At 45.2% G+C, this 14239-nt stretch overlaps 1 protein-coding gene across 1 annotated transcript; it reads left to right on the top strand.

Annotated features, from left to right (window-relative positions):
• Positions 1-5907: 5907 nt before the first annotated feature.
• Positions 5908-8271, top strand: LOC132216340 (testis-expressed protein 101-like). Its single transcript, XM_059665505.1, has 5 exons — positions 5908-5968; positions 6092-6232; positions 6362-6544; positions 7684-7812; positions 7973-8271. The coding sequence occupies exons 1-5, from the start codon at positions 5908-5910 to the stop codon at positions 8182-8184; spliced, it is 726 nt and encodes a 241-aa protein (XP_059521488.1). The 3' UTR covers positions 8185-8271.
• The last annotated feature ends 5968 nt before the right edge of the window (positions 8272-14239 follow it).

The following is a 14239-nucleotide window of genomic DNA, read 5'->3' as shown; positions in this document are numbered from 1 at the left end:
GGACACCCTGGATGAAATGGACATATTCCTAGAAATACAATCTTCCAAAAATCAATCAGGAAGAATCAGAAATCTGAATAGGCTGATAACTACTGATGAAATTGAAGCAGTAATAAAAAAAACTCTCAGCAAAAACAAGCCATGGTTCAATGCTTTCACCGGGGAGTTTTACCAAATATTCAAAGAAGAACTAACACCTACCCTCCTCAAACTATTCAAAAAAATTCAAAAGGAAGAAACAATTCCAAGCTCTTTCTGTGAGGTCAGCATTATCCTAATTCCAAAATCAGATAAAGACACAATAAAGAAAGAGAACTACAAGCCAATATCCCTGATGAACATAGATGCTAAAATCCTCAACAAAATTTTAGCAAATCAGATCCCTCAATACATGAAAAAAATCATACACCATGATCAAGTGGGATTTATTATGGGGATGCAAGGCTGGTACAATATTCAAAAATCAATAAATGTGATACAGCACATAAACTAATTGAAAGACAAAAATCACAGGATGATATCAATTGATGCAGAAAAAATCATTTGACAAACTCCAACATGCATTTTTTTATAAAAACTCTCAGCAGAGTGGGAATAGTAATAAAAGCCATATGTGACAAACCTACAGCCAACATCATACTCAATGGGAAAAAACTAAAACCATTTCCCCTAAAAACAGGAACAAGACAGAGATGCCCTCTTTCACCACAATTGTTTAACATAGTACTGGAAGTCCTGACCATAGCAATCAGACAAGAAGAAGAAATAAAAGGCATCCAAATTGGAAAGGAGATAGTAAAACTCTCATTATTTGCACATAGAAAAACCTAAAGACTCCATAAAAAAAAACTAATAGATATAATAAATGAATTCAGAAACATAGCAGGATACAAAATTAACACCCAAAAAATCCATAGCATTTTATACCCCAATAATGAACTCTCAGAAAGAGAGACTTTTAAAAAAAAATCCCATTTACTATTGCAACAACAAAAATAAGATACTTAGAAATAAACTTAAGCAAGAAGGTAAAAGACCTGTGTTCAGAAAACTACAAAACATTTAAAAAAGAGATAGAGGAAGATATAAACAAGTGGAAAAATACACCATGTTCATGGATTGGTAGACTCTACATCATTAAAATGTCCATACTACCCAAAGCAATCTATAGATTCAATGCAATCCCTATTAAAATACCAATAGCATATTTCACAGACCTAGAACAAACATTCCAAAAATTTGTATTGTGAAACCAGAAATTATCCCGAATAGCCGCAGCAATCTTGAGAAAGAAGAACAAAGTTGGAGTAATCACAATACCAGATATCAAGTTATACTACAAAGCCACTGTGTTCAAACTAGCCTGGTACTGGCACAAGAATAGGCATATAGATCAATGGAACAGAACAGAGACCCCAGAAATCCACCCAAACCACTATGCTCAATTAATATTTGACAAAGGAGGCAAGAACATACATTGGAGCAGAAATAGTCTCTTTAATAAGTGGTGTTGGGAAAATTGGACAGGTACATGCAAAAATGAAATTAGACTACCAACTTACACCATACAAAATAATAAACTCAAAATGGATAAAAGACTTAAATGTAATATGTGAAACCATAAAAGTCCTAGAAGAAACCATTGGTACTAAAATCTCAGATATCTCTGTTTACCAATACATCTCTTAGGACAATGAAAACTAATGAGAAATAAACAAATGGGACTACATTAAAATAGAAAGCTTCTGCAATGCAAAAGAAACCATCAACAAAATAATAAGAGAATCCACTATATTTTCCAGTGATACATCCAATAAAGGGTTAATCTCCAAAATATATAGGGAACTCACACAACTTAACAAAAGGAAGACAAACAATCCAATTTAAAAATGGGCAAAAGACCTAAATAAACCCTTCTCCAAAGTGGACATACAGATGGTCAAGAGACATATGAAAGAATGCTCTAAGTCACTCATCATCTGAGAAATGCAAATTAAAATGACAATAAGATATTATCACTTTACAGCTGTCAGAATGGCTATTATCAGTAAATAAACAAACCAGAAGTGATGTGGAGAAAAGAGAACCCTATTACAATGCTGGTGAGAATTCAGACTGGTGCAGCCATTATGGAAAACAGTATGGAGTTTCCTCAAAAAATTAAAAATGGAACTCCAATTTGACCAGTGATCCCACTTCTAGGAATATATCCTAAGAAATCCAAAACACCAATCAGAAGGAATATATGCACCCTTATGTTCATAGCAACAAAATTTACAATAGCTAAGATTTGGAAACAGCCTAAGTGCCCATCAGCAGATGCGTGGATAAAAAAGCCATGGTACATTTACACAATGGAATACCATGTGGCAATACAAAAGAAAGAAGTCTTGCCATTTGCAACAGCATGGATGGACCTGGAGAATATTATGCTAAAATAAGCCAGTCAGAGAAAGGTAAGTATCACATGATCTCACTCATATGTGGAATCTAATGAACCAAATAAACTGATGAACAAAAATAGACCCAGAGACATAGAAGCATGAATAGATTATTGAATCTCACAAGGAAGGCAGGGGAGGGTGGGTGGGAAGAGATCAACCAATGAACTTGTATAAGTATATGCATAATCCAAGGACAGAGACAATGAGGTGGTGAGGGCCTGAGAGGGGGGAATGGGAGTAGACTGGAAGAAGTTAGTGGGGGGAAAAGGTGTACCTATGTAATACTTTCAACAATAAAGATTTTAAAAATAATAAAATTAATAAAAGTAAATAAGTAAATAAAGATAAAATAACATTTTTAAAACGTTTTGCATATTCATAACTCCCTAAGCACCACTTTACATGTAACTACAAAACCCCTTCAACGAAAAATAATTTTTGAACTTTAAAAAAAAAGACATAAATGTTACTCTGGCCTGTGCTGTTAAATGGTTAGAGCATCGGCCCATGCACCAAAGGATCACAAGTTCGATTCCCTGTCAGTGGCACATATCGGGTTGCAGGTTCAATCCCAAGCCCCAGTTAGGGGGCATGGGGGATGCAACCAATCGATGTGTCTCTCTCATATTAATGTTTCTCTCTTTCTTTTTCCCTCCTTCCCTCTCCCCACACTCTCTCTAAAAAATATATATATGGAAAAAATATCCTCCGGTGAGAATTAACAACAACAACAAAAAAGACATAAAATTTATTTTAAAAGAGCCCATCAGAAATGAAAAATACTATATCTGAAATCAAGAATGTAATAGAAGGAATCAAAGTCAAACTAGAGGAAGCAGAGGATTGAATCAGTGATTTGAAAGACAAGATAACAGAAAACACTTAACAACAACAAAGATGCCCAGCCAGCATGGCTCAGTGGTTAAGTGTCAACCTATGAACCAGGAGGTCACAGTTCGATTCCCAGTCAGGGCACATGCCCAGGTTGCAGGCTCGATCCCCAGTGTGGATGTGGAGGAGGCAGCCAATGATTCTCTCTCATCATTGATGTTTCTACCTCTCTCTCCCTCTCCTTCCTTTCTGAAATCAATAAAAATCTATCTATAGCCCTAACCAGTTTGGCTCAGTGGATAGAGCATCGGCCTGTGAACTGAAAGGTCCCAGGTTCGATTCCGGTCAAGGGCATGTACCTTGGTTGCAGTCACACCCAGTTGGGGGTGTGCAGGAGGCAGCTGATCAATGTTTCTCTTTCATCGATGTTTCTAACTCTCTATCCCAGTCCCTTCCTCTCTGTGAATAATCAATAAAATAGATTTTTTTAAAAATCTATCTATAATAATAAAAGTGCAATATGCTAATTAGACTGGATGTCCTTCTGGACAACCTTCCGGATGAAGCCAGGGCTGTGAGGGAAGCCTGGGTCCCAGGTGCCAGAGGGAAGCCAGTGCCAGCAGTCGGGGGAAGGAAGGCCTACTCTTGCATGAATTTCATGCACTGGGCCTCTAGTTTTATAATAATAACAGCGAAGAAAAAATAATTAAAAATGAGTAACAACATCTGCATCATAGGGGTATCACAAGAAGATTAGAGAGAGAAAGAAATTTAAAACCTATTTGAAGATATAATGACTGAAAACATACAATGAAGTAAATAGAATCTACTCAATAGTGGTGTTGGAAAAGTTAACTTCCATGTATCTAAAATGATATTGGATATATGCAAAAAATGTGAAACTATCACCTTCTTACGCCATAGACAAGAATAAACTCAAAATTGATTAAAGAATTAAATACAAGACTTGAAACCATAAAACTCTTAGGCAATAAAATCTTGGACATTTTCCTTAGCAATATTTGTTCTGACATATCTCCTCAGTCAAAAGAAACAAAAGAAAAAATAAACAAATGGATCTACATCACACAAAAAAGATTTTGCACAGCATAGGCAATCATCAACAAAAATGAGAAGACAACCTTTTAGATGTAAGAAGATATCTATCTGTCAATAATAAGTTAATATCCAAAATTTATAAAGAACTTATACAGCTCAACACCCAAAATACAAACAATCCAATTTAAAAATTGGCGGAGAAGCCCTGGCTCAGTTGGTTGGGTATTCTAAAAGAATATGATATTCTTCCTAACCTAGCTAAATTGCTATCTCTTAAAATTTGTATTCACTGTCTTTAGAGTGTTATTAACCATTTCCGAGTTCTTTGTATATTTTCACCTAAAATTAAGAGCTTTACTATCATCTTAGAGCATTTTCTGTATTAAAAAAAATAGTCATTTATACCTTACAACTCACAGAAACAGTTCCAAGTCTGAACATACACAAAAGGCATCTTCACTTCATGATACATCCAGAAAGCTTCTATACCGCATGGCGGGAGCAGCTGAGACGCCATTGCCCAGAGAGCGAAAAGAATCAGCCATGTCCTCCGAGGCACGCCACCACGTCCTGCGCTGCATGCCGGGAGCTGTGAACACCGTTCACGCCACCTGCGTCCCCACCCACCTGCTTCGCGCAGCCGCTTAACCGCCACTCGCCGTTTGGCGCATGCGCCTGCCTTCCAAGATGGCCAGGAATAGGCTTCTCCCGGGCGGTTCCTCCAGGCTCATCCAATGAGCGCATCAGATGCTTTCATGTTGACCAATGGGGCTTCGAGTGACCTGGGGGGCGAGGTTGGTCCCGCCTTCAGAGCCTCGCGGAGAGAGGAGCAGAGAAGGCCGGGCTGGGCCAGAGGCCGTTCGGGGCTGCACCTTTAGAACCGTTCGATTTCTGTGGAAATTCTCTGGAAGCAGGTGGAATTTGGCCCATTAAAGACTCAGAGGAGACTGGGGACGGAGATTCCTGGGGCCTGAGGGAAGAGATGACGGGAGCGGGCAGCGGACTCCCGGGTCTGAGGGGGGCGGGCCTGGGCCCTGGGCTCCCGGGTCTGAGAGAGAGGTCTGGGCCTGGCATGACTGGCCTTCCGGGAACAGGAGGCTGAACCCCAGCTCCTCGGAGGCCAGGGCGGGGATCCCAGACCCCGGGTTCTGATGGGTCTAGGAGCTGGAGGCCGGGATACCTGGGCCTTGAGGGGCCGACCGTAGGTGGGGACTGGGCTGCTGGGCCTGAGGGAGGAGGGGCCTTCGGGCCGGACGCCTGGGGCCTGCGGTGGGAGAGGCTTTGGTGGCTGCACGCCTTGCCTTGAGGAGGTCGGTGGCTGGGCCTCAGCATCACAGCGTTGGACACTGAGGCCCAGTAACCGTGGTAACTGGCGCCAACCCACAAGCTGGATGGACAGGGGCGGCCTGGCTTTGGGGGTCAGCGCTTTGCATACCGGTGACCCCCGCCCCTGATGTACATGCTCGTGGGACCTAGATTTAGCCTCATTCATTCGAAGGTGGTTGAAAGGTCTCCTCTCCTCCATCGAATCACAGAACCGGGTCGTTTCTTCCAACCCTCTCTTCACGGAGCCATGGGGGCCCGCCACGCCCAGGGTTTGCTGCTGCTCTTTCTCCTCAGAGCCTCCTCCACTCGTACGTGTGGGGGTCAAGGGGGAAAGCGCATCCGGGTCACGGGCGGGAGTTTTGGCGGGAAAGGTGTGATGGGGGCCCCACGAAGGAGGGCAGGTGCTGACCTGTACCCTGTTCCCACGCCAGTGGCGCAGCATCTGTACTGTCACAAGGGCATATCCATGAGCCTGGAGGAGGACCCAAGCGCATTCAACTGGACCACGGAGAGAGTTGAGACTTGTGACAATGGGGCGCTGTGCCAGGAATCCCTGATGATGGTCAAATCCGGTAAAACGAGAAGGGGCGGTCCCGTTGAGTGGGAGGAAGGTGATGGCATCCGTGTCAGTGCTGTTCCCTCTCCCCGGGGCCAAAGGTGAGAACCGCCACCCCCCTTCCTTCTCTTTGCGCTCTTAACAGGGGCCAAGACGGCACTTCTGGCCACGAAGGGCTGCAACTCCGATGGGATACCCGCCATAACGTTGGTCCAGCACTCCCCACCGCCCGGCATAATGGTGGTCTCCTACAGCAGCTACTGTGAGCACTCCTTCTGCAACAACAGAGAGAACATCCCTGAGATATGGAGTCCAGCGGTGATCCCAGGTACCTCGGGAGGGGAGAGAGAGGGGCGGTCAACCCGGAAGGCAGTGTAGGTCTTGCTCCTTCTTGTCCTCTTCTCCCTCCAGCTTGTTAACTTTCAATTATTTTCCAATGCTGTTTGCATTCAGCGTTTTTTTTGTATTCGTTTCCGGGGTCGAGGGTAGTGGTTATATGACTGTATGCTCTCCACAGTGAGCCCCTGGCATCTCACGTACCCACCCACTCACCCGACACTTCTTTTTGTGTTCCTAGGTGGCTTAGGCCCAATCACGCCACACACAAAAGGACCTCAGACCTTCTGCTTGTCTTTCGTTTTCTAAATTGTTACCTTGGGGTCTCAATGCTGCTCAGAGGAGAGGGATATCAGTGAAGGTTGGGATATACATTGGGTTTTGTGTCATTAAACGGGATCTCCATGAAGATCTCTGAACAAGGTGACGGTTTTAACTAAAAACTATCGCTTCCTGGCTGCCACCTGATCATAGCCTGCTTAACCCCTTCGGCCTATATTTTCAGCTCACTTCCTTCTCTTCCTCTCTTATCTATTGTGTTCTACCTGAGGCTGGTATTCAAAATAGTTGACAATGGAGGTGGTACTGGCCAATCAGAATGGACACGGTTATAACAGCCAGTCCAGCCCTACCAGTACCTCGCAGTTGAATATCAACACTGCAATTGCTTACAATTCCCCATATTCACCAAGTTGGCTCACAGCTCCAGGCCTTTGTCCATATTGTTTCCTTTGCTACCCCATCAAAACCCCATTTTCACAAAGCTAACCTCTATTCATCATCTCAGATATCTGCTACCTGAAAACACCAAATTCTTTTAGGTACTTGGGTCTTCCTTTAATTTTTTGCTCTTATACCTAAGACACAAATGCCTACTGAGTTGTAATGAATTATTTACATGTCTTTCTCCTCCTAGACAATGATCCTAGATGGAACTAAGCACAGAGTTTGAAAGTCATGTTGGATGGGGTTCTGACAGCCAAGAAAATCAGTTGGGAAAGAGTGGGGAGGTGGCAGTAATAGGCCTTGGTTAGAGTGGTATCAACACGAAAGACTTGGGGAAGACAAGGCAGCAAGGAGAGAACAAAAGCAGGACATACTCTTAAATGGTTCCTCTCTTTCCCCCTCCAGCTCCCAATATGTCAGCAACCTTCCACTGTCCAACCTGTTTAGCTCTTGGGGCCTGTTCAAGTGTGCCTTTTCTTCCCTGTCCCATTGATACAACTCGATGCTATCAAGGAAAACTTCGGGTTGCTGGAGGTAAACTGAACATCTGATGGTTTCAGAGACTGGAAAACTAGACATCTGAGTGGATCCCAAGAGGTTCTGACACTCAGGGATCCAGGAATGGGGTGGGACTGGATTCCTCTCTGGTTTTCTAAAACATCTATGTGTCTCCCCATCCTTCCTTGTTCCATAGGAGACATTGACTCAACTTTGGAGGTCAAAGGCTGCACATCTGTACCTCATTGTGGGCTGATGTCTGGGATATTCACAATTGGACCCATGTGGGTAAAGGAAATGTGTCCATACCAATCTCTCATTCAATCCCGAAAGGTTGGAAATGGGGCCACCACTTGGCTTTCCATTTCAGTTGGGAGGTTTGGACTATTGCTGCTGCTATTGCTATAATCACTCAACAGTGTTCCTGTGGAGACATCTGTCTCAAGTCACAGAACATCTCTTTGGACTGGGAGCCTCCTACTGCTGGTCATGAGTTGATGAGCAGGTGGAGACTTGAAGAACAGAGAGTTCCTATGGATGTGTTTGACATTTCTAATAAAGTTTCTGCTCTGCTTTGTATGTGCCCCCAGACTCAAAGTGAATTTTAGTGCTGAAAGGGCCTTTTAAATGTGTCTCCTGTAACCCACAACTTTGGCAGAAAGGGAATCACAGATCTGGAAAACTTGAGTGAGTTTCTCACATTACATAGCTATGGGCAGAGCTAAGACCAGAGCTTTGATATTTTGACCTAAGTCTGGTTTTCCTTTCACTTAATAGGCTACCTTCTCTTGGGAGCTGAACAAAAGACTAGCATTGATCTCCTCCGGAGCACTGCCAGCCCAATCTTAATGCCAAAGTAGGCTGTTTGGGGTTCTAGTATTTTTCTGGGAGGTATGGAAGAATGATAAAAACTAGACTCCAAATTCTTCAATTATCATGGGCCCCATTTCCCTATTTCCTATCTGTTCCTTGCCACTTTACATAATTCCATCCTTTATCTGCCACCTACTTCATACCTCTTCAGTGGACAGAGGAAATTTAGGAGGCGGCTGGGCCTGAAGCTCTGGGGAGGGGATGATATTTTTAGATTCTCATGCTCATGTATTTATTTCCTTACTAGAGGCCAGGTGCACGAAATTCATGCATGGGGGTAGAGGGCCCTCGGCCCAGACTGTGCACTCTCCCAATCTGGGATCCCTCAGGGGATTCCAACTGTCATCCTAAACCAGCAGTCAGACATCCCTCTCACAATCCGGGACTGCTGGCTCCTAACCGCTCACCTGTCTGCTGGCTCCTAACCACTCGCCTGCCTGACTACCTGCCTGCCTGATCACCCCTGATCACCCCTAATCACTCTGACTGCCTGCCTGATTCCCCATAACCACTCTGCCTGCCTGGCTGTTCACCCACAACAACTCTGCCTGCCTGCCTGCCTGATTGTCCCTAACCACTTGCCTGCCTGTCTGATTGCCCATTAACACTTCTGCCTGCCTGCTTGATTGTCCCTAACCACTTGCCTGCCTGCCTGCCTGTCTGATTGCCCGTAAACCCTCTCCCTGCCTGCTTGATTGCTCCTAACCACTCTTCTTGCCTGCCTGGTTGCCCCTAACCACTATGCCTGCCTGCCTGATTGCCACTAACCACTCTGCCTGCCTGCCTCTCTGATTACCGCTAACCCCTCTGCCTGCCTGATCGCTCCTAACCACTCACCTGCCTGCCTACCTGCCTGATCTCCACTAACCCCTCTGCCTGCCTGCCTGATCACCCCTAACTGCTCGCCTGCCAGCCTGCCTGCCTGCCTGCCTGATCACCTCTAATTGCTTTGCCTGGCTGCCTGATTTCCCCCAACCGCTAGCCTGCCTGCCTGCTCAGTGAATGTCATAGCGGCCAGTCGTTCCACCATTAGGTCAATAACTGCCCCCGTACCCTGCTGGCCTGATCACCCCTCACTTCTTCTGCGTGCTGGTCTGATTGCCACTAATTGCCCTCCTTGATGACCTGGTCACCCCTAACTGCCCCCACCCCACATATTACCATTTTATTATATAGGATTACTCAAGAATACATAAACTATCTTGTTGTTAAAGACTTTGATCTCTTTACTGCATTTTCTGCAAGAAGAAGATCATTCTCAGCAATCGGACTATCGCCATTCCAGAAAATATTGACAGCACTGCAAAAGGGTGCAGAGGCACCCTGAAGATGGACTTCAAACACATCAATGTAGAACTCAGTCTCCCTGGAAAGAAAAGAGGTTCTGGGTTGACAAAGGGTGGAGATATAGGAATTTGCCACCATTCATACTATTTGCATCATGTACAGAACATGATCAAGGGTCTTACACTGGGCTTTCATTACAAGACTAGAGGCCTAGTGCACGAAATTCGTGCACGGGGGTGCCCTCAGTCAAGCCTACACCCTCTCCAATCTGGGACCCCTTGGGGGAAGTCTGACTGCTGGTTAAGGCCCAATCCCGGGGATCGGCGTAAACCAGCAGTTGGAGATCCCTCTCACAATCCTAGACCACTGGCTCCTAATCATTCACATGCCTGCCTGCCTAGTTGCCCCTAACTTCCCTCCCTGGCAGCCTGGTTGCCCCTCACTGCCTCTGTGTGCCGGCCTAATCACCCCTAACTGGCACTCCTGCCGGCTTGGTTATACCTAACTGCCTCCAGCTGCCGGCCTGGTCACCCCTCACTGCCTGCCCTGCTGGCATGGTTGCCCTGAACTGTCCCCCTCTGCCAGGCTGGTTGCCCCCAACTGCTCCCCCACCAGCCTAGTCACCCCTACCTGCCCCTCCTGCCAGCCGAATTACCCCCAACTGGCTTCCCTGGGGGCCTGGTCACCCAAAACTGCACCCCTACTCCTGCTGGCATGGTCGCCTCTTACTGCCCCGCCACCAGCCTGGTCGCCCCCAAATGCCCCCCCCCGCCATCCCGTTCAACCCCAACTACACCCCTCAGCCGGCCTGGTCGCCCCTAACTGCCCCCTCCCCGCCAGCCTGGTTGCCCCTCATGGCCTCCCTGTCAACCTGGTTGCCCCACACAGCCTGCTTGTTCAGTCATTTGGTCGTCCCTCATTAACCCCCGTGGTGGCCTGGTCATTGGCAGCCATGTTTGAGGGCATGAAGGTCAATCAGCATAGTACCTCTTTATTATATAAGATGAGGTCTGTGTACACTCACTTCCTGATCAATGTCATTATTCAAGAGAATGGTTCTCTTGTTAAAACCAGCCCAAATTGTGTGGCTCAGTGGTTGAGTGTTGACCTATGAACCAGGGTCCATTCACAGGCAGGGTACATGCCAGGGTTGTGGGCTCCATCCCCAGTTGGGGAGGCGCAAGAGGCAGCAAATCAATGATTCTCATCATTGATGTTAATCTCCCTCTCCCTTCCTCTCTGAAATAAAAACATATATTTTTAAAAACAGAAATTTCTGTCCTGGCCAGCATTGTTCAGTGGTTAGAGCATTGTTTTGCACACAAGAGGGTCAAGGGTTTGATTCCCAGTCAAGGGTACATAACTAGGCAGATTTGATCCCTGCCCCCAGTTGAGGCACACGTAGGAGGCAACCAATTGTGTCGCTCTCACATCAATGTTTCTTTCTTTTCCCCTCAGCCACTATCATCCACTCTCTCTAAAAATCAATAGTAAAAATATCATCACTCCACAGTTGAGGATTAAAAAAAAAAAACCAGAAAATTCTAGCTTTGCTTAGTGTGGCTCAGTTGGTGGAGCATCATCCCATACCCTAAAAGGTCACAGGGCACCTACGCAGGTGGTGGGTTTGATCCCCAATAAGGGTGTGTATAAGAGGGAATAAATGTTTCTCACATCGATGTTTCTCTCTCTCTCCCTCTCATTTTATGTTGGTCTCTTGTAAACTACATATAGTTGGGTCATGTTTTTGTATCCATTCAGCTACTCTATGTCTTTTTATTGCAGTATTTAATCCATTTACATTTAAGGTTACCATTGATAAGTGCTCATTTATTGCCATTTTAATTCTGTATGACTGTGTTTCTATTTCTTCTCAAAACAGCAAAGTAAAATGACAATGAGGTATCATCTCACACCTATCAGAATGGCTACCATCAACATATCAATAAATGATAAGTGCTGGCGAGGATGTGGAGAAAAGAGAACCCTAGTACACTGCTGGTGGGAATACAGACTGGTGCAGCCACTGTGGAAAGCAGTAAGGATTTTCCCCCCAAAAATTAAAAATGGAACTCCCATTTGGCCCAGTGATACCACTTCTAGGAATATATCCCAAGAAACCCAAAACACCAATCAGAAAGAATGTATGCACCACCCCTATGTTCATAGTAGCACAATTTATAATAGCTAAGATCAGGAAACAGCCCAAGTGCCCATCAGTAGATGAGTGGATAAAAAAAGCCGTGGTATATTTATACCATGGAATACAATGCAACTACAAAAAAGAAAAATCTCTTACCTTTTGGAACAGCATAGAGGAACCTGGAGAGTAGTATACTAAATGAAATAAGTCAGTCAAAGAACAACAAGTATCACATAAGCTCACTCATATGTGGAACCTAATAAACAAAATAAACTGAAAAAATAGATCCAGAGTCATGGACGATCCTCAGAGGGAAAGGAAGGAGGGAAAAGATCAACCAAAGAACTTATAGCTACATATGTATAACCCATGAACACAGACAATAGTGGGGTGAAGGCCGGGGACAGGAGTGGGGAGGAGGGGGTGATAATGGGGGTGGGGGGCGGAAAAGGAACATCTGTAATACCTTAAACAATAAAGATATACTTATTTTTAATTCACTCAGGGGTTGTTTCTGAGGCTGGCTTGGAAGTTAGTTCTGACCCCAGGAGGACTCCTATTAGCTGTCGCTTTCCCTAGTTCTCCCAAGTTCGACAGCCAGCCTGGGGGTTAGCTTGTCATGGAGCCACCTGGCTCCTCTGCATTGGTGACCACAACCAACTCCGTTGTTAACAAGACTGCCCTTCTCCATGAACTCCCTCCACACATTCTGTTCCAAATAAAGTCGCTTTCTAGGGAAGAACATTGAAGCTCTCTGTTCTTTTTTTAAATATTTTATATTAATTTATTAAATTGATTGGGATGACATTGGTCACCATGACATATAGGTTTTAGGTGTGGGTTCCTATGTTACAAGAACTGTGTATTGCACCATGAGCCCACCATCCAAAGTTAAATCTTCTCGTCACCTTATATTAGGAACCCTTCTCCCCCTCTCCTCCCACCCCACTTCTTAACCTGTTTTTATTGATTTTTTGGGGTGGGGGAGGGGAAGGGAGAAGGAGAGAGATAGAACATCGATGAGAGAGAAACATCAACATCGATCAGCTGCCTCCTGTTCTATCCCTCTGCTGGGGATAGAACCTGAAACCCAGGCATGTGCCTTGACTGGGAATGGACCCGGTGACCTCCTGGTGCATGGGTCAGCACTCAACCTCTGAGCCACACCAGCCAGGCAAAGCTCTGTTCTTACCTGTGTCTCTGAGCCACAGCTTGAGAACTGGAGGCAAGGACAGTGGAGGGCTTTTCTCAGAAGGCCCTCTCTGCTTTACACACAGGGCACTGGGCAGGGGTTAGTAGACCCTGGCCTTCATGGCTTGCTTCTTCCAACGTGGAAAATCTTCACTACAAACAAGCTGGGGCCAAAGTGACAGAGAGCCCAGTATTCTGGGCCTGTTATCGCTGGGTGGAGCCTGGAAACAATGAGTGACATCTGGGTGGAGGGAAAGTCCCTAACCTGTCAATCACACCTCCCTGAAATTACCCTCTGACACCTGGACCTGCGGGGTGGAGTAAGAAGGGCAGCCTTTCCCCCTGGAAGTGATGCTACCTGTAGTCCTGGACTGGGAGTCTGAAGAAGGGGAACCTATTTTTTTGGCTCCGCCCACTCAGAGTTACTTTCCTCATACAGAGCTGGGGTGGGTGATGGGCATGGGAGGTGGGGGGCATAGGTCAGATGGCACAGATCTGCTGTTCTTACTGATATTTAGTATATGTTCTTGAATAAATGTTTCCTTATAATACAGGGGTGGGCAAACTTTTTGACTCGAGGGCCACAATGGGTTCTTAAACTGGACCGGAGGGCCGGAACAAAAGCATGGATGGAGTGTCTGTGTGAACTAATATAAATTCAAAGTAAACATCATTACATAAAAGGGTACGGTCTTTTTTTTTTTTTTTTTTTTTAGTTTTATCCATTTCAAAGGGGCCGGATCCAACCCGCGGACCGTAGTTTGCCGACGGCTGTTATAATCCATTTACAGTGACAAACTTCTTGCTTACTTCTCTGGGAACACAAGAGATTTTCTAAGTTCCTTAACTGGATAGCCCTTACGATGACTCCGTTTTAAGTTATAGTATCAATTACTGACCCCAACATTATATAGGCCATGAGTGGTGACCTCACAAGTGACTAAAATCTCCCACAGCCACTGTTATATC

Source organism: Myotis daubentonii, chromosome 15, assembly GCF_963259705.1.
Source record: "Myotis daubentonii chromosome 15, mMyoDau2.1, whole genome shotgun sequence".
Lineage (NCBI taxonomy): Eukaryota > Metazoa > Chordata > Mammalia > Chiroptera > Vespertilionidae > Myotis > Myotis daubentonii.
The sequence above is the reverse complement of the archived record's forward strand: the minus strand, read 5'-3'. Positions and strand labels throughout refer to the sequence as shown.

Bases quoted from the DNA above. Each gene is read 5' to 3' on its own strand.
- LOC132216340 (XM_059665505.1), top strand. From the start codon at position 5,908: ATGGGGGCCCGCCACGCCCAGGGTTTGCTGCTGCTCTTTCTCCTCAGA. The intron at 5,969-6,091 runs GTACGTGTGGGG...TTCCCACGCCAG, and splicing joins CCTCAGAGCCTCCTCCACTC to TGGCGCAGCATCTGTACTGT. The intron at 6,545-7,683 runs GTACCTCGGGAG...TTCCCCCTCCAG, and splicing joins GAGTCCAGCGGTGATCCCAG to CTCCCAATATGTCAGCAACC.